Source organism: Plectropomus leopardus, chromosome 14 (genome assembly GCF_026936395.1).
Source record: "Plectropomus leopardus strain MGB_pleo_1.0 chromosome 14, ASM2693639v1, whole genome shotgun sequence".
NCBI lineage: Eukaryota > Metazoa > Chordata > Actinopteri > Perciformes > Serranidae > Plectropomus > Plectropomus leopardus.
The window spans coordinates 29384541-29401673 of record NC_142189.1 but is presented as its reverse complement, the minus strand read 5'-3'; the positions used below and the strand labels follow the sequence as shown (position 1 = coordinate 29401673).

General features: G+C 38.4%; 2 protein-coding genes across 2 annotated transcripts in view; both read right to left on the bottom strand.

The window, feature by feature from the left end:
* Positions 1-850: 850 nt before the first annotated feature.
* On the bottom strand, positions 851-6061 carry LOC121953396 (alcohol dehydrogenase 1-like). The gene is made up of 9 exons (XM_042500466.2): positions 5908-6061; positions 4201-4302; positions 3718-3859; positions 3418-3505; positions 2901-3120; positions 2474-2734; positions 2167-2299; positions 1071-1209; positions 851-958 (listed from the first exon to the last, which is right to left on the bottom strand). Exons 1-9 carry the CDS (start codon positions 5923-5925, stop codon positions 925-927), a joined length of 1137 nt encoding a protein of 378 aa, XP_042356400.1. The 5' UTR covers positions 5926-6061; the 3' UTR covers positions 851-924.
* Positions 6062-9225: 3164 nt separating this feature from the next.
* Positions 9226-17133, bottom strand: part of LOC121953796 (serine palmitoyltransferase 2-like) — a 32796-nt gene continuing 24888 nt past the window's right edge. The window contains exon 12 of the mRNA XM_042501018.2: positions 9226-16237. Coding sequence (XP_042356952.1) covers positions 16118-16237 — 120 coding nt within the window. The 3' untranslated portion in view covers positions 9226-16117. The remainder of the gene's footprint in view (positions 16238-17133) is intronic.

Here is a 17133-nt window from a genome sequence, read left to right as displayed (position 1 = left end):
GTTTTACATTTGTTAATTTATTTCTTAATATATTTTTCTTATAACATTTAATTTCTTTGCAAATTTCTATGCAATTTCTTGTTTGGCTGCACATAGCCTTCTCCTCACATTTTTTAGTTTTGCAAAATCAAGCCAATTTGCCCAGGTTTCAAAGGGTTCAGCACTGCTGCAAGATAAAGCAGGTTAGTTATGTTAAGTTATGCAAACATTTGCATTGGCACGGATGAAAGTAAAATGAGTCAGAGGTGATCAATAAATAAAAACTTATGAAAGTTCCTGATTACATGGCTGGGCTGTGGAGGCTGTATAGAGCTGGTTTTGCCAAAATGTATGTAAATCATGCAAATGTCCCATTTTTAGTGAGACTTTCCTTGATAACCCCCCTTTTTTTTTTTTTAATGTTGTGTATAGAAATAAATTGTTGTAGGGGAAATATGATGTAGGGGAGTAAATTAATGTAGAAGAGTAAGTTAATATAGGGAGATAAACTGATGGAGGGGTATACATTTGGATTTAACAATAGGCTCAAGGTTAATGATGTATGTGTTATGGTAGAATTATAGAATTATGATGCAAGTCTTAACAAGTGTAATCCTTATTCAGGGAAAAGAAAATAAGTTGGTGTTTGTACAGTGTTGGTTTTGGGATAAGCAAGCATTGATTTAACTATAATGGCCAGAGAAATCTGAAATAAAATTGTTTGACCTACAACATCACAAATAATCCTAGAACACAAACAGGGAAGCCACAGATCTCATCTGCCAAGTGTCAACACATGATTCTCACAATTTGCACATAATCCACTGAATAGTGTTGAGTGTTAAAGGTCAGGCATGTATACAGTCCAAAATTTCAGAGATGTCTTTATTATGAGCTTGAATGTTGTTTTGAGCTTTGATACAAAAAGCTGCAGACACAATGGTCTTATTCTGGAGAAACACTCAGGATTGTCCGGATACTGTGGGACAAAAACAAAACAAAGTTAGAGGACTTGCAAGTATGAATTCTTCATCTGTGTAGCTGGTTAGTAAATCCTAAAAGGTGGAGAATACATAGGACTGTAAATGTACCATTTGCCATGCTTCATCAGCTCAATGGCATCATTGACTTGGGCCAAAGGCATTTTGTGAGTGATGAACTCGTCCAGCTCCACCTTCTTGTCCAGGTAGTTTTTAACCATCTGTGGCACACCATCCTTACTCTTAAATCCTGAACAACAGAGAACACACACATAATAAAATAAGAGCAAATACATTCTTATCTTAATAATACTGGCTGAATGATTGCAAAGATCATGTGTACAGCCTTTTGGTTATCACCACAATACAGATGGTGGTTGTAAAGTGAGACTATTCTGCTACCACTAACCAGAGATGTGGACCCATGTGACATTTGACGACTTTAGACTCAACAAGACAAAAAAAAAAAAAAAACCTGTCTTGGACTTTAACACCAATGATTTCTGACTTAATTTGGACTTCAGCCTTTGGTCTTAAAAATACTTGATGCCTTCCCCCAAGCCCAAAGATTCAAAAGTATGTTATTTGAAAAGCTTGCCGAAAATTCAGTTAATTTCCCAAATCAGCTATCATTGACACTATTCATTCTTAGCAAGTTCACGCTTATTATTGGATATGTCAGTTTGGGCTTACTTTGAGGCTTTGGCGCTGGTCACACCAGCATGTCTGGCTGATGGCCCATCTAGCTAAACCATAAAAGATCAGCAAGAAGTGGGCTAGGACCATTTAAGACCATCTTCAACCAGCTAAAACCAACTAAAACCAGCTACCGTCATAAACTGCTTTTAGCTGTTTTCTTTCCAGCAGGGAAGTTAAAGTTTAGGACTTGGGACATGAGTGCAAAGACTTGGGACTTGTGAACTAATGATTTGGTCCCAACTCTGCCACTAGGAGTGATGGCTCTACCAGCTACTGGCAGGACATACAAAAATGTCTTTGATTGCCAGTCAAGGAGTTAAGGATACAGGTAAACCCAAACCCAAAACCTAGATGAACTGAACCCACTTTTGCTGTTGTTCATATTACTATTTAGACCTGCATTATTCAAACTGACAAGCAATCGAAAATTACAACCTGTTGACTGTTGACGTTAAAGTTGTGTCATTAGTAAGTGGGGATGGTGATATTTGACTGTCAGGCACCTCACCTCCAAATAGGGAGCCCTTCCATGTGCGTCCACTGATGAGGTTAATGGGTCGGATGGCAGCGTCGTACATGTCTGTCCAGCCAACGATCACGCTCACACCCCAGCCTTTCACGCAAGACTCCAAGGCACTGCGCTAGATGGAGAAACAGCGCAAAGTCAGTGGGCTTGGAACAAGAAGGGTTTGAAATCTACAGAGCAGCTGAGAAAATGTATGCTTGAACACTTGAATAACATTTGGGAGGGAATCTACACACCGAGTCTTTTTGAGGCAGTTAACAGTTTGTTCAAACCTCTCTATATGCCTCACCATAACTCCCACATTCCCGACACATTCCAGGGAGTAGTCCACTCCTCCGTCAGTCATCTCACACAGCACTTCACTGATTGGTTTATTGTGATCCTTGGGGTTCACGAAGTCAGTCGCGCCGAACACCTTGGCCTTCTCAGCCTTCTCTGGATTGATGTCAACAGCGATAATCCTTTTGGCTCCTGCAGCTTTGCAGCCCATGACTGCAGCCAAACCCACAGCTCCCAGGCCGAACACAGCACATGTGGAGCCTGGTTCCACCTGAAGTAACAGTCTTTGGTCAACATGGCTCTTTAGGTTGCACTTCTTAATTCTTAATTAAGTCTTTCACCCTTAAAAATGCGGCTGTGGTGTGGAGGGGATTCACTACTGCAGGTATTAGCCTCCAACCGTTCATGGAAAATCCACAATCGTCAAACATACACACCTTAGCAGTGTTAACTGCTGCTCCATATCCTGTGCAGACCCCACAGCCAAGGAGACAGACTTTGTCCAGAGGGGCAGCTGGATCAATCTTAGCCACAGCCATCTGGTTCATCACAGTGTACTCAGAGAAGGTACTGGTTCCCATAAACTGCAGCACCTTTTTCCCCTTACAAGTAAACCTGGACTCTGGGGCTGCCATCACATTATGGCGATCTACAGCCCTGAACAGAAAATTTATTGAAAGGAAAATACAACTTGAGAATCGATCTTTGCCTTAAACCCTTTCTGTCAGAGGATGCAATGACTATTAGCTAGTGTGAGAAAAATATGCCAAAAAATGAAAATCCAAAGATCCAAACAAACTGTCCAATGTTGTCATCGAACAACACCTAAAGGTGCTTTAATGAGCATTATGACAAGGAAAGAAATGTTACTGCACCAGCCAATGGGTCAATAGCCTTATTAACAAAGCCTTGATTACTGACAGTAAGAGATGAAAAGACAAAAGATTAACTTACCATCCTCTGACACACTGGTTGGTTTTGGGACTCTTGCAGAAGCGACATTCTCTACACTGCCAGATGAACAGAGGAATCACCTTGTCCCCTAAAATAAAAAAAAAACCAATGTTGTCATGTAAAAGAAAGTTTAGGCCAACTAACAAGATGATAATTCAAACGTGAAACAAGTTTGTTGGGCTGGATGGTGTAAACAGGCCATGGTCTACCCATTGCTACCATTGCCGGCACAAAGTCTTGCAGTAAAAAACATAAGTTGTTAGACAAATAAAACAGTTGAGGTTGTATGGTTTGACTGACCTGGCTGAAATTCAGTGACTCCAGGCCCAACACTCTCCACGATGCCGGCTCCCTCATGGCCAAGGACTGCTGGGAAGCCGTCTTTGTGCATACCCTCAAACAGATGATACAGGTCTGTGTGGCACAACCCGGTGGCCACAATCTGCACAGATGACAACAACCGTACAGTGACAACACTGATGTATGTTTCTCTTGAACAGTTGGGTGTTATGCTTTCTTCAAAGTTGGATTTGCAACTCAAATCATAGCCAAGCAACAGCAACTTTTTTTAGGTCTGTTACCCATATGTATAACATAAGGTGCAGTCATTAGCATAACTGGCTAACTTAACAAAAGTAAAAAAAAATCTTAGTTTAGTATAGTAAAGTTATTGTCAGTAAAGTCTCAACATCTTAAATAACCTACCAACTACATTCATTCACTAACCCTAACTCAAAAGTGCAGTAAGAGATCCTTGTGTTCATGTGTAAGTGGACCTCTCACCTTGATGCGGACCTCGTTGGCCTGGGGTGGGACTACTTCAATCTCCTCCATCATCAAGGGCTCGTTTGGCCCCCAGGCCACTGCTGCCTTGCACTTGATGACCTACAGGGCAGTGACACCAGCATGAAATCTCACCTTACTGGGTGCACCCAAACTGGAATGGGTTTCTGAAAAGCAGTTTTTTTTTTTTTGGAAACCAGGGTTCTCACACCTTATAAACATTAAAATAAAAGAAGGCTTTCAAAGCCCAATTTCCTAAAATTCAAGGACCCAACATGGCATAGTTTGAGACATGGATCAAGGTTAATTACTGCAGCAACACTGAGAATTTTTATCATGAGAAGTAGTGGGCTTTACAGGATTTCACAGACAACAACAGGCAAACAACATCAACATTCATGCACAAAATATATAAATTCAAGCACTTTCTATGACCTATGACTGTCTATTTTCCAAAACTTTTCAGGCTTCTATTTTTTTCACCCCTTATGTTCACAAACCTGAAAAAAATTTCAGGAAACCATGTGAACCCTGAGTAACCCTCTAGGCCCTGCATTTTAGTTCAGCATTAGTTGAAATGTTATGTCCTCTGTATCATAGTTTCAAGGCAAACACTCAGCTAAAAGCACCAAATTCATAATGCAAATGATCGCCATAACAAATAAATAAATTGGGTTTCACTGCACAGCTATGAATTAAAAGTTAACACGAGTTTCCATTTCTTTGACACAGCTGCTCCTGAAACAGCAAACCTCACATGAACTTCAACAGTTTAAAGTCCACGCATGTTATCTGGCAAACAAACACTGAATTCGAACAGTGTAATTTAATGCTGCGTTGACATTTTTAGTATCACTGTGTAAACCACTGAGTAAATCCATTGTGACCACGCTTTATGCTTGAAGCGGTTTCCCTTAAATTTGTTTTTGTTTTTTTTTTAATTCCATTGTGGACCTAAAATGAATTCTTGGGCTCCCACAATGATCTCTTTTGGCTTACTATTGCCCTCATCTTTGCCAGTATCCACAGTTTCGCAAAACTGTCTGCATAGTTTTGAATTGTGTGCAGAGTCAAAAGAGGACATGCAATAATTCACCGAGGCACAGGGGGTCAGGAAGACAAAGGGATTGTTAGATTTTTTCATTCAACCTTTTGTGAGTGAAAAAAACATGCATGTACAAAGAGGATTACACTGCACATAAGAGCACTGAAACATTTCACCAAACATGATATTTAAGATTTTTTTAATATTCAATATTAATATTAATGTCAAAAACTTGAACAGATTGGTTCAAGACATTAGAAAAAGAAAATGACCAGAAAACAGTGTTGCAAAAGAGAAAGAGAGAAGAAGAAGAAGAAGAAGAAGAAGAATTATTATAATTATTAGAATAATTGAAAAAAGGGAAGAAAATAGAGAAAACTCTATTTTTCTATATGCAACACTTATTACTATTATTATTATTGTTAATAATAATAATAACTATTTATCTACACATTTATTAATTATTTAGTTACAATTATTTTCATTTTCATTGTGTTAAATTTCAGTTAATTTTCTTTTAACACTTGACTTCTTCCCATGTTTTTGAAAGAGATCAGGGTTCTTAGGTTTCAGAGGGTCAGCTATAACACCATACTCTGGAAAACCCATTAAAACATCACATTTGTACATAAGAATACACCCATATTGAAATATATACCTACCTTGCCAACCGTGGACATTTTTGTAGCGCAGCGGTGTGTCAAAGTGTGGAAGGAGTTCAGAAAGATAAGAGCTGCAGGAGCAAAGACAAGAGGAGGAGAGATTCTGGATTTGAGCTTTAAATACTGCTGCAAAAAACATGCAGTGATGAAAGAATTCAGATGGGCAGGAACTGATTGTACAATGAGTCACTGGTTATCAATAACTGCTAAAAAAAAAGAAAAAAAAGAAAAAAACTGTCAGCGCCTGATATTCAAATCTGGGCAACATATGTGGAGGCTGTATATTTCACCCTTAATATGAATATGTATTCAGTAATTTAGGCAATAGGCCATGAGAAGAGTTTTAGAACAGTTGTTAGGCACTAGATGTGGAGCCTTGAGCAGGGATACTCACTTTTGCAAAACAACAGGAGGAAAGAGGCCAGTCGCAGCAGCCCCATACATGTTTTTAGGATTTTAGGACATTTAAAGGATAGGATGTTTCCCAGATTTGAGGACATTTCTGGCCTTTAAGGACGTTTCTAAAATGTTGGGACATATATTATTTTTTTTTTAGACATTTCTAGGATTTTAGGACATTTTTAGAACCTTTTAGACATTTCTAGGATTTTAGAAAAAAGCAACAACAACAAAAAAAAACAAAACAAACAAACAAACAAACAGCTTAAAACAGCTGCATTCTGTTAAGGGCGTCTGTCCTGTTGCTTCAAGTGGAGTAACCCATAATGCGTTACTAACTACAGTGCCAAACCGTTTTACACAAATGCAGTATTTTACTGTTGGAGATTGGCTGTAGATTAACAGTGATTACTTACTGGTAGGTACAGTACAGTGATTTTTAACAGAGGGGACTTTTTTAAAGTGTCACACCCCAGCTCATAAATAGAGAGGAAGTCAAAACAAGCTGGCTGACAAGAATAATATTTTTTTAAGTCTACAAATTTCTAAGTCTCTAAGTTTCAAAGTCTCTTTTATCCAGTTATATGCTCTGTACTTCCTTAACAAATGCATCTAGACTTAAACCTTATTATTTAAAAATTCACTAAAAGTGAAACTTTTCTATGCTCTTTTCAAAGCCAGACCAATACAAAGTTATTTTTTTAATGCATGCGTTTTGGAAGTATTGAGCATGTGACTGAATAAATAATATTTGGATTACACAGCACAAGTTGTGTGAAAGTTTGTAAATGAATGGTCCAACAGAGGTTTATTGCTAAATGACAACTCCAATCAGGCAATAAATTAGTATGTTCACCATTTTAGAGGCATGCAAGAAGTTCTCTTTTTAAATTCAAGGTAAAAGGGCATGACTAATTCATATGTACAAGTAAATCATCATTTTTTGGTAGAAGTATTTCTTTAAGATGGCATATTCCTGAATTAAAACAGTACTTTTCATGACATTTAAAATATTATCACTATACTCTCATGACTTTTGTATCCACCCTCAAGTCCCACACACCTACTCCCACTCTGTACTTTAAATATTGAGTTATTACTGAAACAATAAGGCTAGGTGTGTTTAAGATGGCGCCAGCGTCCTGACCTTTGAATCCACCCATTCCACTGGGTTCAAGTTGACTGATTCCTATGGCATTGTGACGTGAAACTGAGGTTGGCATGCTGTGTAAAATATGAGCAAAAACAGAATGCAAGTGTTTGGACTTTTTTTTTTAACCTACATTCAATAGAATACAGTACAGAGACGAGACATTTAATGTTCAAAATGATAAACTTGTTTTTTTTGTAAATCTTACACTTGTTCTGAGTTTGATGCATGCAGCATGTTCCAAAAACTGTTGCGACAGGGGCAACAAAAGACTGGTAAAGTAGTGGAATGCTAAAAAAAAAAAAAAAAAAAACATCTGCTTGGAACATTTCATTGGGAATCAGGAATCAGGGAACTGTTAACAGATGTAAGTATAATGACTGGATTTGAAGAAGGCTCAGCTGTTCACAGGCAAGGATGGTCACTTTGAGAAAAAACTGTGTGGGCAAATAGTCAAAAAGATTTCTTAATGCCCGGTGGCAAGGAATTTAGGATTTCAACATCTAAAAACCATAATATAATCAAAAGATTCAGAGAATCTGGACAAACAAATCCCTGCATGTAAGGGACAAAGCTGAAAGACAACATCAAATGACCATGACCTTTGACCCCTCAGGCTGCACTGCATTATAAAAACATGATTGTGTAAAGGACATCACTACATGGGCTCTGGAAAACTTTAGAAAACCATTTTCGGAACGCAGTTCGTCGCTGCATCTACAAATATAAGTTAAGACCCTTCCATGCAAAGTGAAAGCCATGTATAAATAACACGCAGATACACCGTTGACTTCTCTGGACCCCAGCTCATCTAAGATGGACTGAGACAAAGTAGAAAGTGTGCTGTGTTCAAATTGTTTTTTTAAATCATGGACGTCATGTCCTCTGGGCTAAAGAGGAAAAGGACCATCCAGATTGTTACCAGCACCAAGTTTAAAAGCCATCTTTGATTGTATATGGGGTTGTTAGTGCCCATAGTATCATGGGTAACGCTCACATCTGTGAGGGCGCCATTAATGCTAAAAGGTACACACAGGTTTTGGAGCAACATATGCTGCCATCCAGACAACTCATTTTTCAAGTCCCTGCTTTTTCCAGCAAGACAATGAGACATATTCTGCATGTTACAACAGTGTGGCTTCATAGTAAAAGAGTGCAGGTACTAGACTGACCTGCCTGCAGTCCTGACCCTAACCCTGTCTCAAACATTTTTGGAACGTGTTGGAGGCATTGCATTCAGAATGCGTGTATATTTACAAAAAATAACAAACGATATCAGTTTGAACATTAAATGGCTTGTCTTTGTACTGTAGTGAATGGAACATTTTCGAAAGGATTTGCAAATCATTTCTTTCATTATTTGCTTTTTTTCACAGCCTCTTCAAAATCAGTGCCATTGGTGGAACTAATGCATTCGTCAAGCAGTGCACCAGGACCAATGAGGACTAATAACAACAATTTTGAGTGCTAAAGACAAGCTAGATGCTGCAATTGAGGTTGTTCTAAATTGAAAAGAGAGGAGAAAAAAATGAAAAAATTAAAGAGAGGAGAGGAGCAAAGTATGTTTTACTTTGCTCCTCTCCTCTCTAAGAACACAGGAAAAAGGGTATGTTGGCATGCCTAAACATCAGTGTGGACTTAAAATGAAGTTTGACTCACGCAGATACGTTGGTCCCAAGTGACTGGTTAGGGAAAATCATTCTTTGCCATGGAAATCTGTTAGAAATTTATGTTTGATACCAGGCAATCAAGCATGAGCCTTAACAAGATTGAAGGCAATTCAAAACAGCTTTGTTTTTATTGTTTTAATGATCTACTGATATCATCGACATGGGTGACACTTTACATGTTAATAATTTGCTGATATGTTGCAAATAGTGCACTTTCTATGATCAAATGCATGGCAATTAGTCAACACAGAGAACACATCCAGTGCTAATTATAAGTATTGTTGAGGACAAAGTGGTAAAAGAAGTCAAATGAGACCGTAAAAGATGAACAATCCAAGTTATGACACTTATAATCAGAATTCTTAGAAAATCATTTGCTTCAAAAGGCACTATATCAGAAAATAATTATCTCTGATGTGTGGTAACTTGCACTCAAACGTTGAGATGATTGCCTCTATTAATGGCACACTCAAGCGCTTTCAAGTGAAGCTGCCAGTAATAGTGACAACCATCGTTCCCAGGTTACTCTGTAGTAAACAAAATATTCTGAAAAGCTCCTTTTCTGTGAAACGATATAAACTTTGTAAAAATAGCGGGACCATATTCCATCTTACACCAGCAAAGCTCAAAGACTGTAAAAAAAAAAAAAAAACCCAAAACATTAAGCTTTTCACACCTTTGCATCCAGAGTGGTTCAGATCATTACCACACATTGTAGTATTCACAGACTGACACTCAGGACCAAATGGATTACATCTGGTTATTCTCAATCAAGTACTAATCGTTCTGAAGGTACTCTGGAGGTCTAATTTATATTAAGAATAGCATCATTAAGACGTCAGACCAAGAGATCTCGGGGGTTTATATTACTCCATTTTTATATTAAAATATGCTCTAAATGCCTACTTTTTGTAGCCTGGTAAGACCAACCTGCTGATGAGAGCTCAACATTCTTTCTCTCTCTGTATCAGTCTGGACCTTCAGCCAATCCAACATTAGCCAAAGCCTCTTCTACACTATCACCTTGGACTATCACCTCCCAGACATCATCATACGTGGCCGCTCCCAAGTATAAGGGGCTTGCCTTTCCATTTTCGCTTGCATAACACGCCTATGTCGCCTTCGATTGGAAATAATGACGGCTAGTGCGGTGGCTGCAATAGAAATAAAGCTGCTAATGTTTTGAACATCACATCACCAAGCTTCTTGGAATGTTATCAGTAGAGAGAGACGTCGCATGGCATTACTCAATGGAAACGCAGTCATCTTGCAATTGTGTCGAATTTATTTGTGTTTTAATTGCGAAAATATTGCTAAGTTTTGTGCAAATCTGTAATGGAAACCTGAAAATTGACTTGACTGATGAATTTCTGCAATTACTTCACGTATTGTAGTTTTAACTCTATTAACCTTAGAGTTAGCAGGAGCCACTATGACTATTTTGCAAGCAGCTGCCTATATGTTACATCATCAACTAACACAGTCCCTGATTGGCTTCTTACGTTGTCAAATACGGTGCAGATCCCTGATTGGCCCTGATTGGATTGTAATTTCCACCAAACAGGTGGCTGTGAATCTCGACCACTACGCAGAGCGAAAAAGAATGTTGAGCTCAAGGTATTAAAATGATCTCACCAGGCTATGCTTTTAGTATCACTTGATGACTTTCCTGTGTGCAAATGTTTAAACAAAATAAAATACATTCTGTAACTATATAAGTAACATTGTAACTCTTCGCTTTTACCTAACAATCATTTGTAATTCCACGATTTAGGTATTGATACTTTTTCTATCGCAAGGAAACTAAATAATACAGACATCTCCCATTTACTGTAACAGATAAACGCTAATATGGAAGAAAAAAAATAAGAAACTCCCTAGAGCCCACAAAGACATGTTAACTTTCTCTGGAATGAAGTGATTTTCATGACGACATTCAAAAAAGTCACATCTAGCAGAACAGTGTATATCATCAAGCACCACCGGCTGTGGTGCAGAGCAGCATCAATGACTAATTCTTACTGTACATGCATTAGTATGAGGAACGAGTGGTTACACAATACTTGTCAGTGTGCATACATGCAGGTGTGAATGTATGCATGTGGAATTTCTTTTTACAGCTGCCTTCATTTAGGGAGTGTTGTTGTCCCAAAGCTCAGTAGCACAATGTAAATATGAACCAAGATATCAAAAGACAAGGGGTAGAAAAGCAAGGTAAAAGTGCTGTAACACACACTGACCAACACCCAAAACCATGCGAGCAAGCACGCACACCCATCCCCACACACACACTGATTGAAAATATTAATGACTTCCAAATCACAGCACAAAGATAGCACTTTGTTAGACAAGGCATTAAAACAACATTATGAGACAGAGCAATGAGGTTATCACTAATAAGCACCCAAGAGATGGAGAGAAATGATGGATATTACAACCAGCGCTGAATCACATCCACACTTGTCTTAATGGTTTAAATGTTCTTGTCTGGAGATTTAAGTACTTCCCATTTTTTGCACTGCATGGAGTGACTAACTGACCCTTTATATTTTAGCTCTAAACAAAAGAATTGGACCAACCCAATCACCAGAAAAAAATACCGGCATTGTACCTTTCTACAAGCCATGGATACTTTACATGTGCATGGTTTTATAGCAAATATGTTGAAATTTACATTTCAATAATGCTGTGGTTACGGTGTGGTTAGGTTTAGGCACCAAAACCACTTGGTTATATTTAAGAAAAGATCATGTTTTGGCTTAAAATATCCAGCTCTTGGGGCACAATTCCAGCTGGAAATGCTGTGATGTCTTGGTTACAAATCCACTGGAAACACAGCAATGTCATGGTCAAAATATAACCACTTTTCTTGGCACCATCCCTGCTGGAAAATCAGTGATGGGTCACTTAAATAACCATGTATGAGGGCTGAAAAGCTGCTGGAGACACAGAGACAGGTCCCCAAAAACCACCGATATTTAGCGGCAGAAAAACTATTAGAAACACAGTAAAGCATCCCTTCCAACCACCCATACTTGGAGCTGAAAAGCTGTTGGAAACACACAGTCAGATCCCTTTAAAAACACACGCTTTGGAACTGAAAAGCCACAGGAAACACGCCGATGGGTCAAAAAAAAAACACCCATGTTTGGGGGCTTAAAAAAAAGGATAAACAGGGACAGGTCCCTACAAAAAAAAGCCACTATTAACTTTTCTTGGCACTTCCCCTGTTTGAAAATCAGTGACTGGTGGCTTAAACTCCCAAGTTTTGGAACTGAAAGGGTGCAGGAAAGAGTTCAACAGATCCCTACAACACCTAAAATGCGGTAGCAATAACTCGACCAAAAAAAAAAGCTAGTTTTGTTGTTTGTTGGTCTCACACTGTGGTCTGGTGGTCTGGTGCTTGGTAGGTGTCCAGGTGATATGCCATCAACAATCCCCTCCACTGCCCTATGACCAAGTCAGCTTATCTCAGCTCATCACTTAAGTTATGAATGATGTATGAAACAAATGTTAACATATTAATTGCTTGCAGAAATGTACAATACCAGCATTTTCTTCTGAACACCAGGCTGACTGGACTGTTATTTGGCAGATATTCTTTGAGTCTTTGAATAAAAAAGTAAGAATAAAATGAAAGTCACAACTCTGTGAGTCATGCTAAACTTGATGTTTGAGGTCACCCAACATACAATAAACTGTACAAAGAAGTTGGTCAAGTTAAAAAAAAAACCAAAAACCATATAATCACACTGAAGGATGCCAGTGATAGTGACATGTAACATAGCTGTGGGAACGGAAAGCCAGCAAAATCCATGTGTAACAGACGATTAGGGTTTTATGTCCCCATTCAAGTGTCAATAGATATTTTGCTAGTCTGTTAAATACAGCTTTTTATAGTTTATCCACTGACAGCCAATAGATACATTAATATAACCTTTCTAAGAGATTTGTGTACTTTCTATATTATACTTCATGTGTTTGGAGTACTGGAATTTAATTAAGTTTTAATTCAGTTGAATTTAATAATATACTTAAATGTTATCACTGGAAAATAGTACTAGTTACAATGTAACAAAATCATCCAAAAATAAAAATTCAATTACTGAACAAAAGGTCCAATGAAATATTTTGCAGACAGATTAATCTCCTGTCGATTTGTGAGAATTACACTAAATATAATGTTCTTCTTGTATTTGGAATGGATGCAGATATGCCTGCTGATTTTGATGGATTTTACTAATACCAGAAACAATGAGTTTAAGAAGATATCAATCTCTACTTGTTGGAGCTCTGAGGCATGAGGTTTTTCCTCTGTGTGTTGTCAGTTTACTCTCATACACTACAGTAACATGGCTAATGGCATGGCTGCAGTTACATCAAATTTATTTCCATTTTGGCACTGTTGCACTGACCTGGAGCTGGTGTTAGTTGAGGAAAATAAAATTCTCAAGATGTAGTTAATAACCTTTTGTTTTCATGGTTTTTAATGCTAATTATTCTTAGCTTTTGTAAGTTAATAAAAATGTAACTATTACTGATCTGAATTCAAAGAAATAGTTTCACATTTCAGGAAATGTGATTATTTGGTTTGTTTTAAATTTAGATATGGTAGATACCACTAGGCTTGGGCGGTATCAGGGTATTTCGGTATATCAAGGTACAGTATTTAGAAATTCCAAAGGTATGTCAATATTGTCATAAATACAGACGCTCCTCTTTATATTAAACTCCTTGTATATAGTGCACAGCATGCACCAGTCACTGGTCTCTACTGGTGGAACAGGAGGGAGAAGTTACAGGACTGTAAACAGCCATCAGCCAGAAACAGCAGAGACAGACCATGGGGAATAACGGCATGTTTTTTTACATCTCACTTGATGAATTAAGGATTTATTTTGATAAACTGGTGATTGTTGGGACACTCGACTTACTAACTAGAATACTAGCAAGATATGTTTTGTTTTATGATGGTGTAAGCACCACACGCTTACATCATATATCGTAAATCCCGTTGAAATTTCAGGAAGGTATGAAATATTGCATACCGCTCAACCCCAGATACCATTCTAGAACCAACAGGTTATTAGCTAAGCTTAGCATAATGGCTTTAATCAGGGGCATGTGATGCTTCTGTGGTACTGAAAAATTTGTGGTTTTATGATGAGTTTCAGGCTGGAACCATATTTCTTTGGGCCACACAAAGCCACGTATGTGTTGGCTGTAGCTTTCGATTTACCATTGAGTCATGGCAATGGAATTGATCTTCTCATTTAACCCTAGAAAGAAAGCTAACAAACAAATATTTCCAAAAATGGGCAACTTTATAAATCATTGCACTGAGCAGTGTAATTTCTGCTGGTCAACATCCTCTGGTACTGTCAACACCACTGTTGGTAGAAGTGGTTTACCTAAAGGAATGTTTCACCCACAGAATGACCAGTTCTATAACAATTACTCACCCTGTGCGGCCCTGAATTTGTAAAGAAAACTTTCTTTGTCTTGCATGCTAGAATTTGTTTTGATTTTTCGTTCACCAGGAAAATTCGTCATGCATTGCAGTAAAAGGGGAACTGTTGTAAACAACAGCAAAACATCCGTTTACAAACTCTCACACAACTTGCGCAGGATAATCCAAGTCTCATTTATCCAGCCATATCCTCAGTGCTTCCCAAACACGTGCATTTTCACTAAAGCCTTACTATTTAAAATATTTTTGTGTGCACGGACAGGGAGCGCACCTTGGCAAATTGTCCATGTGTGACACTGTTTAGTATTTTAGAAGTGTTTTGCTGTTGTTAAACATGCACCTCCATGACAACAATTCATCAAGAATTTTCTGTTTTTGGATTCTTTGTTAACCGTGGAGGCATGTGAGAAAAGTTTTCCTTAAGATTTCAAGGTAACACAGGGTGAGAAATTAGTATACATGTGGTAATTTTGTGGAGTACAGTATTCCTTTAACTCTGAAGTTCTTTATTTTAGCTGTCTTGAAGAGCCAAGGATGGACTGATAAAGATGTTATTTGAACAAAATGTCGGCTGGTTCAAAAATGTGTGGAGAAGGCTGGTGCAAAAAGCAGCACAGCCTCTAGGTGTCATTAACCAGGACTTTTTAGAGTAGTCATACTCCATTTAAAGAAATGGGAAAAAGTTGTACCTGTTTAAACTTACAAAACCACTTTCTAGAAAATTAGAAGACCCCTAGTAAAGTTTGCACCACCACCAAAAAGAAAGTCTGTAAAAATGCCAGGTGGATTTTGGGGTTCTCTGAATAGTATAAGGTATATATTATCCAATGGCAGCCAGATCTGGATTATTAAATACAAAATCCTATTTCACTAGGTACTATATCTTGCTTACAAACTGACTGAGAGGGTTGAATCAGGTCACTAACCTGGTCCTGTGCAAACATTGCAACATCCAGTGCTTTCTGCGTATGGCAATAATCACTGATCTGAGCAGCGCTGGATGACAGAAAAATGCCTTTTGTTTTATGCTTAAAAGTAACTTCACTTTACCCCATTAAAGTCCACTTTAGATTAATATCATGAAAAACCCAGCAGCTCACAATTTCAGAGACATTAGGAAAGTTGGCATTTGTCCACTTCACAAACACAAGGCTTCGCATAATGAACGCTGCAAGCACTCCAGACATACACACACATTTGACACATATGCACGCACACAACTAAGATTCGTACGCACAAAATGATAAAAGTAATAAAAAAGAACATGGGGAAAAAGCAGAAGTGCTGTTTTTCAGTGTGTGCACCACAAGTTCTGCATGTCTATGTAAGGCAAAGTAGAATTAGATGATAGTTTTAAGTGTTTTCCATTTGTTGGGGGGGTTACATTATGGCAAGCGAGTGACAAGGGGCACCTGTGCACATCTCGGTCCTTGTGGAAGACTTGTGATCCATCTTGACCCGTTCTGTATTTTGGGGCGGTTGTTGTGGTTTTCACCCCACTTAAAGGAGAGGAGTGGTTCATCAGTCGTCAATGTCCTCATACACATTATCGTCAAAGGGCCGCGCCAAAGACGGCTGTATTTTGTGTCGGGAATACTTGAGCTGAAGAAGGTCTCCTACCTCACAGATGACACTCAGCGCCTGTGGAGACATTTATACAATAAAGAAGCTGTCACCATGAAGGGCGATATGGGACTGGAGGAAATTTAAAGCGGCACCAAGCGAGATTTTTATGGAAAAACACACCTGTCGTCCTTAAATCACAAACTTGGACTGAAACAGAAAACGCCTCTGACTTTAATGCTGCAGATGGACCCAATCTTTCCAATTTTTCAGTCCTATTACTTGGCTGTGAGGTGACGCCACCAGTAGGACATCTTCTTATGGCACAGGAGGCAATGAGTTCATACAGATTTATTACAAAGACAGCAGAAAGTCTGGCAAAAGTTCTGGCTGAAACTCTTCACCCAGAAAGAAGCTATTCATCCTTAAAAGTGCAATATTTATGAGTCATGTGTTTAAAACTTTTTTAAATTTAAAGCAGTCGTATTGTCAATAGTAACATGACCAAAAAGTGCTCTTACTTGATTACGGTGTTTTGATGGAAGACACAAAGACCCTGGCTGAATGATGGTTTTGTGTATTTGAGTGTGCATTAGTGTAGAACAGCCCATAATTAGACTGATTGGATGGTTCAGTTGACAAGTCAAAGTTAATATGCACCTTGTGGCAAATGGAAATAAAATGTCACAGACGTACTTTGAGTTTGAACTATTACCTATGAGCTAAGCACACAGATGCAGCTCATGTCAGCGGTCAACCACATTGCAAAAGCTGCGTTGAAAAGTTATCCATGCTTTCACTGTTTGACATGCAACGTGTTTACTGTTTTCTAATTTGTTTGGTATGTGATGCAATAGGTCCAATAGCAACTAGCTCTAAGGGGGCATATCTCCCCCTACTGTGGAAGTCTGACATACTCCCGTCAATAAATCTATTGTCCCCCAGTACTTGTATACTGGAACAAGGACAAAAGG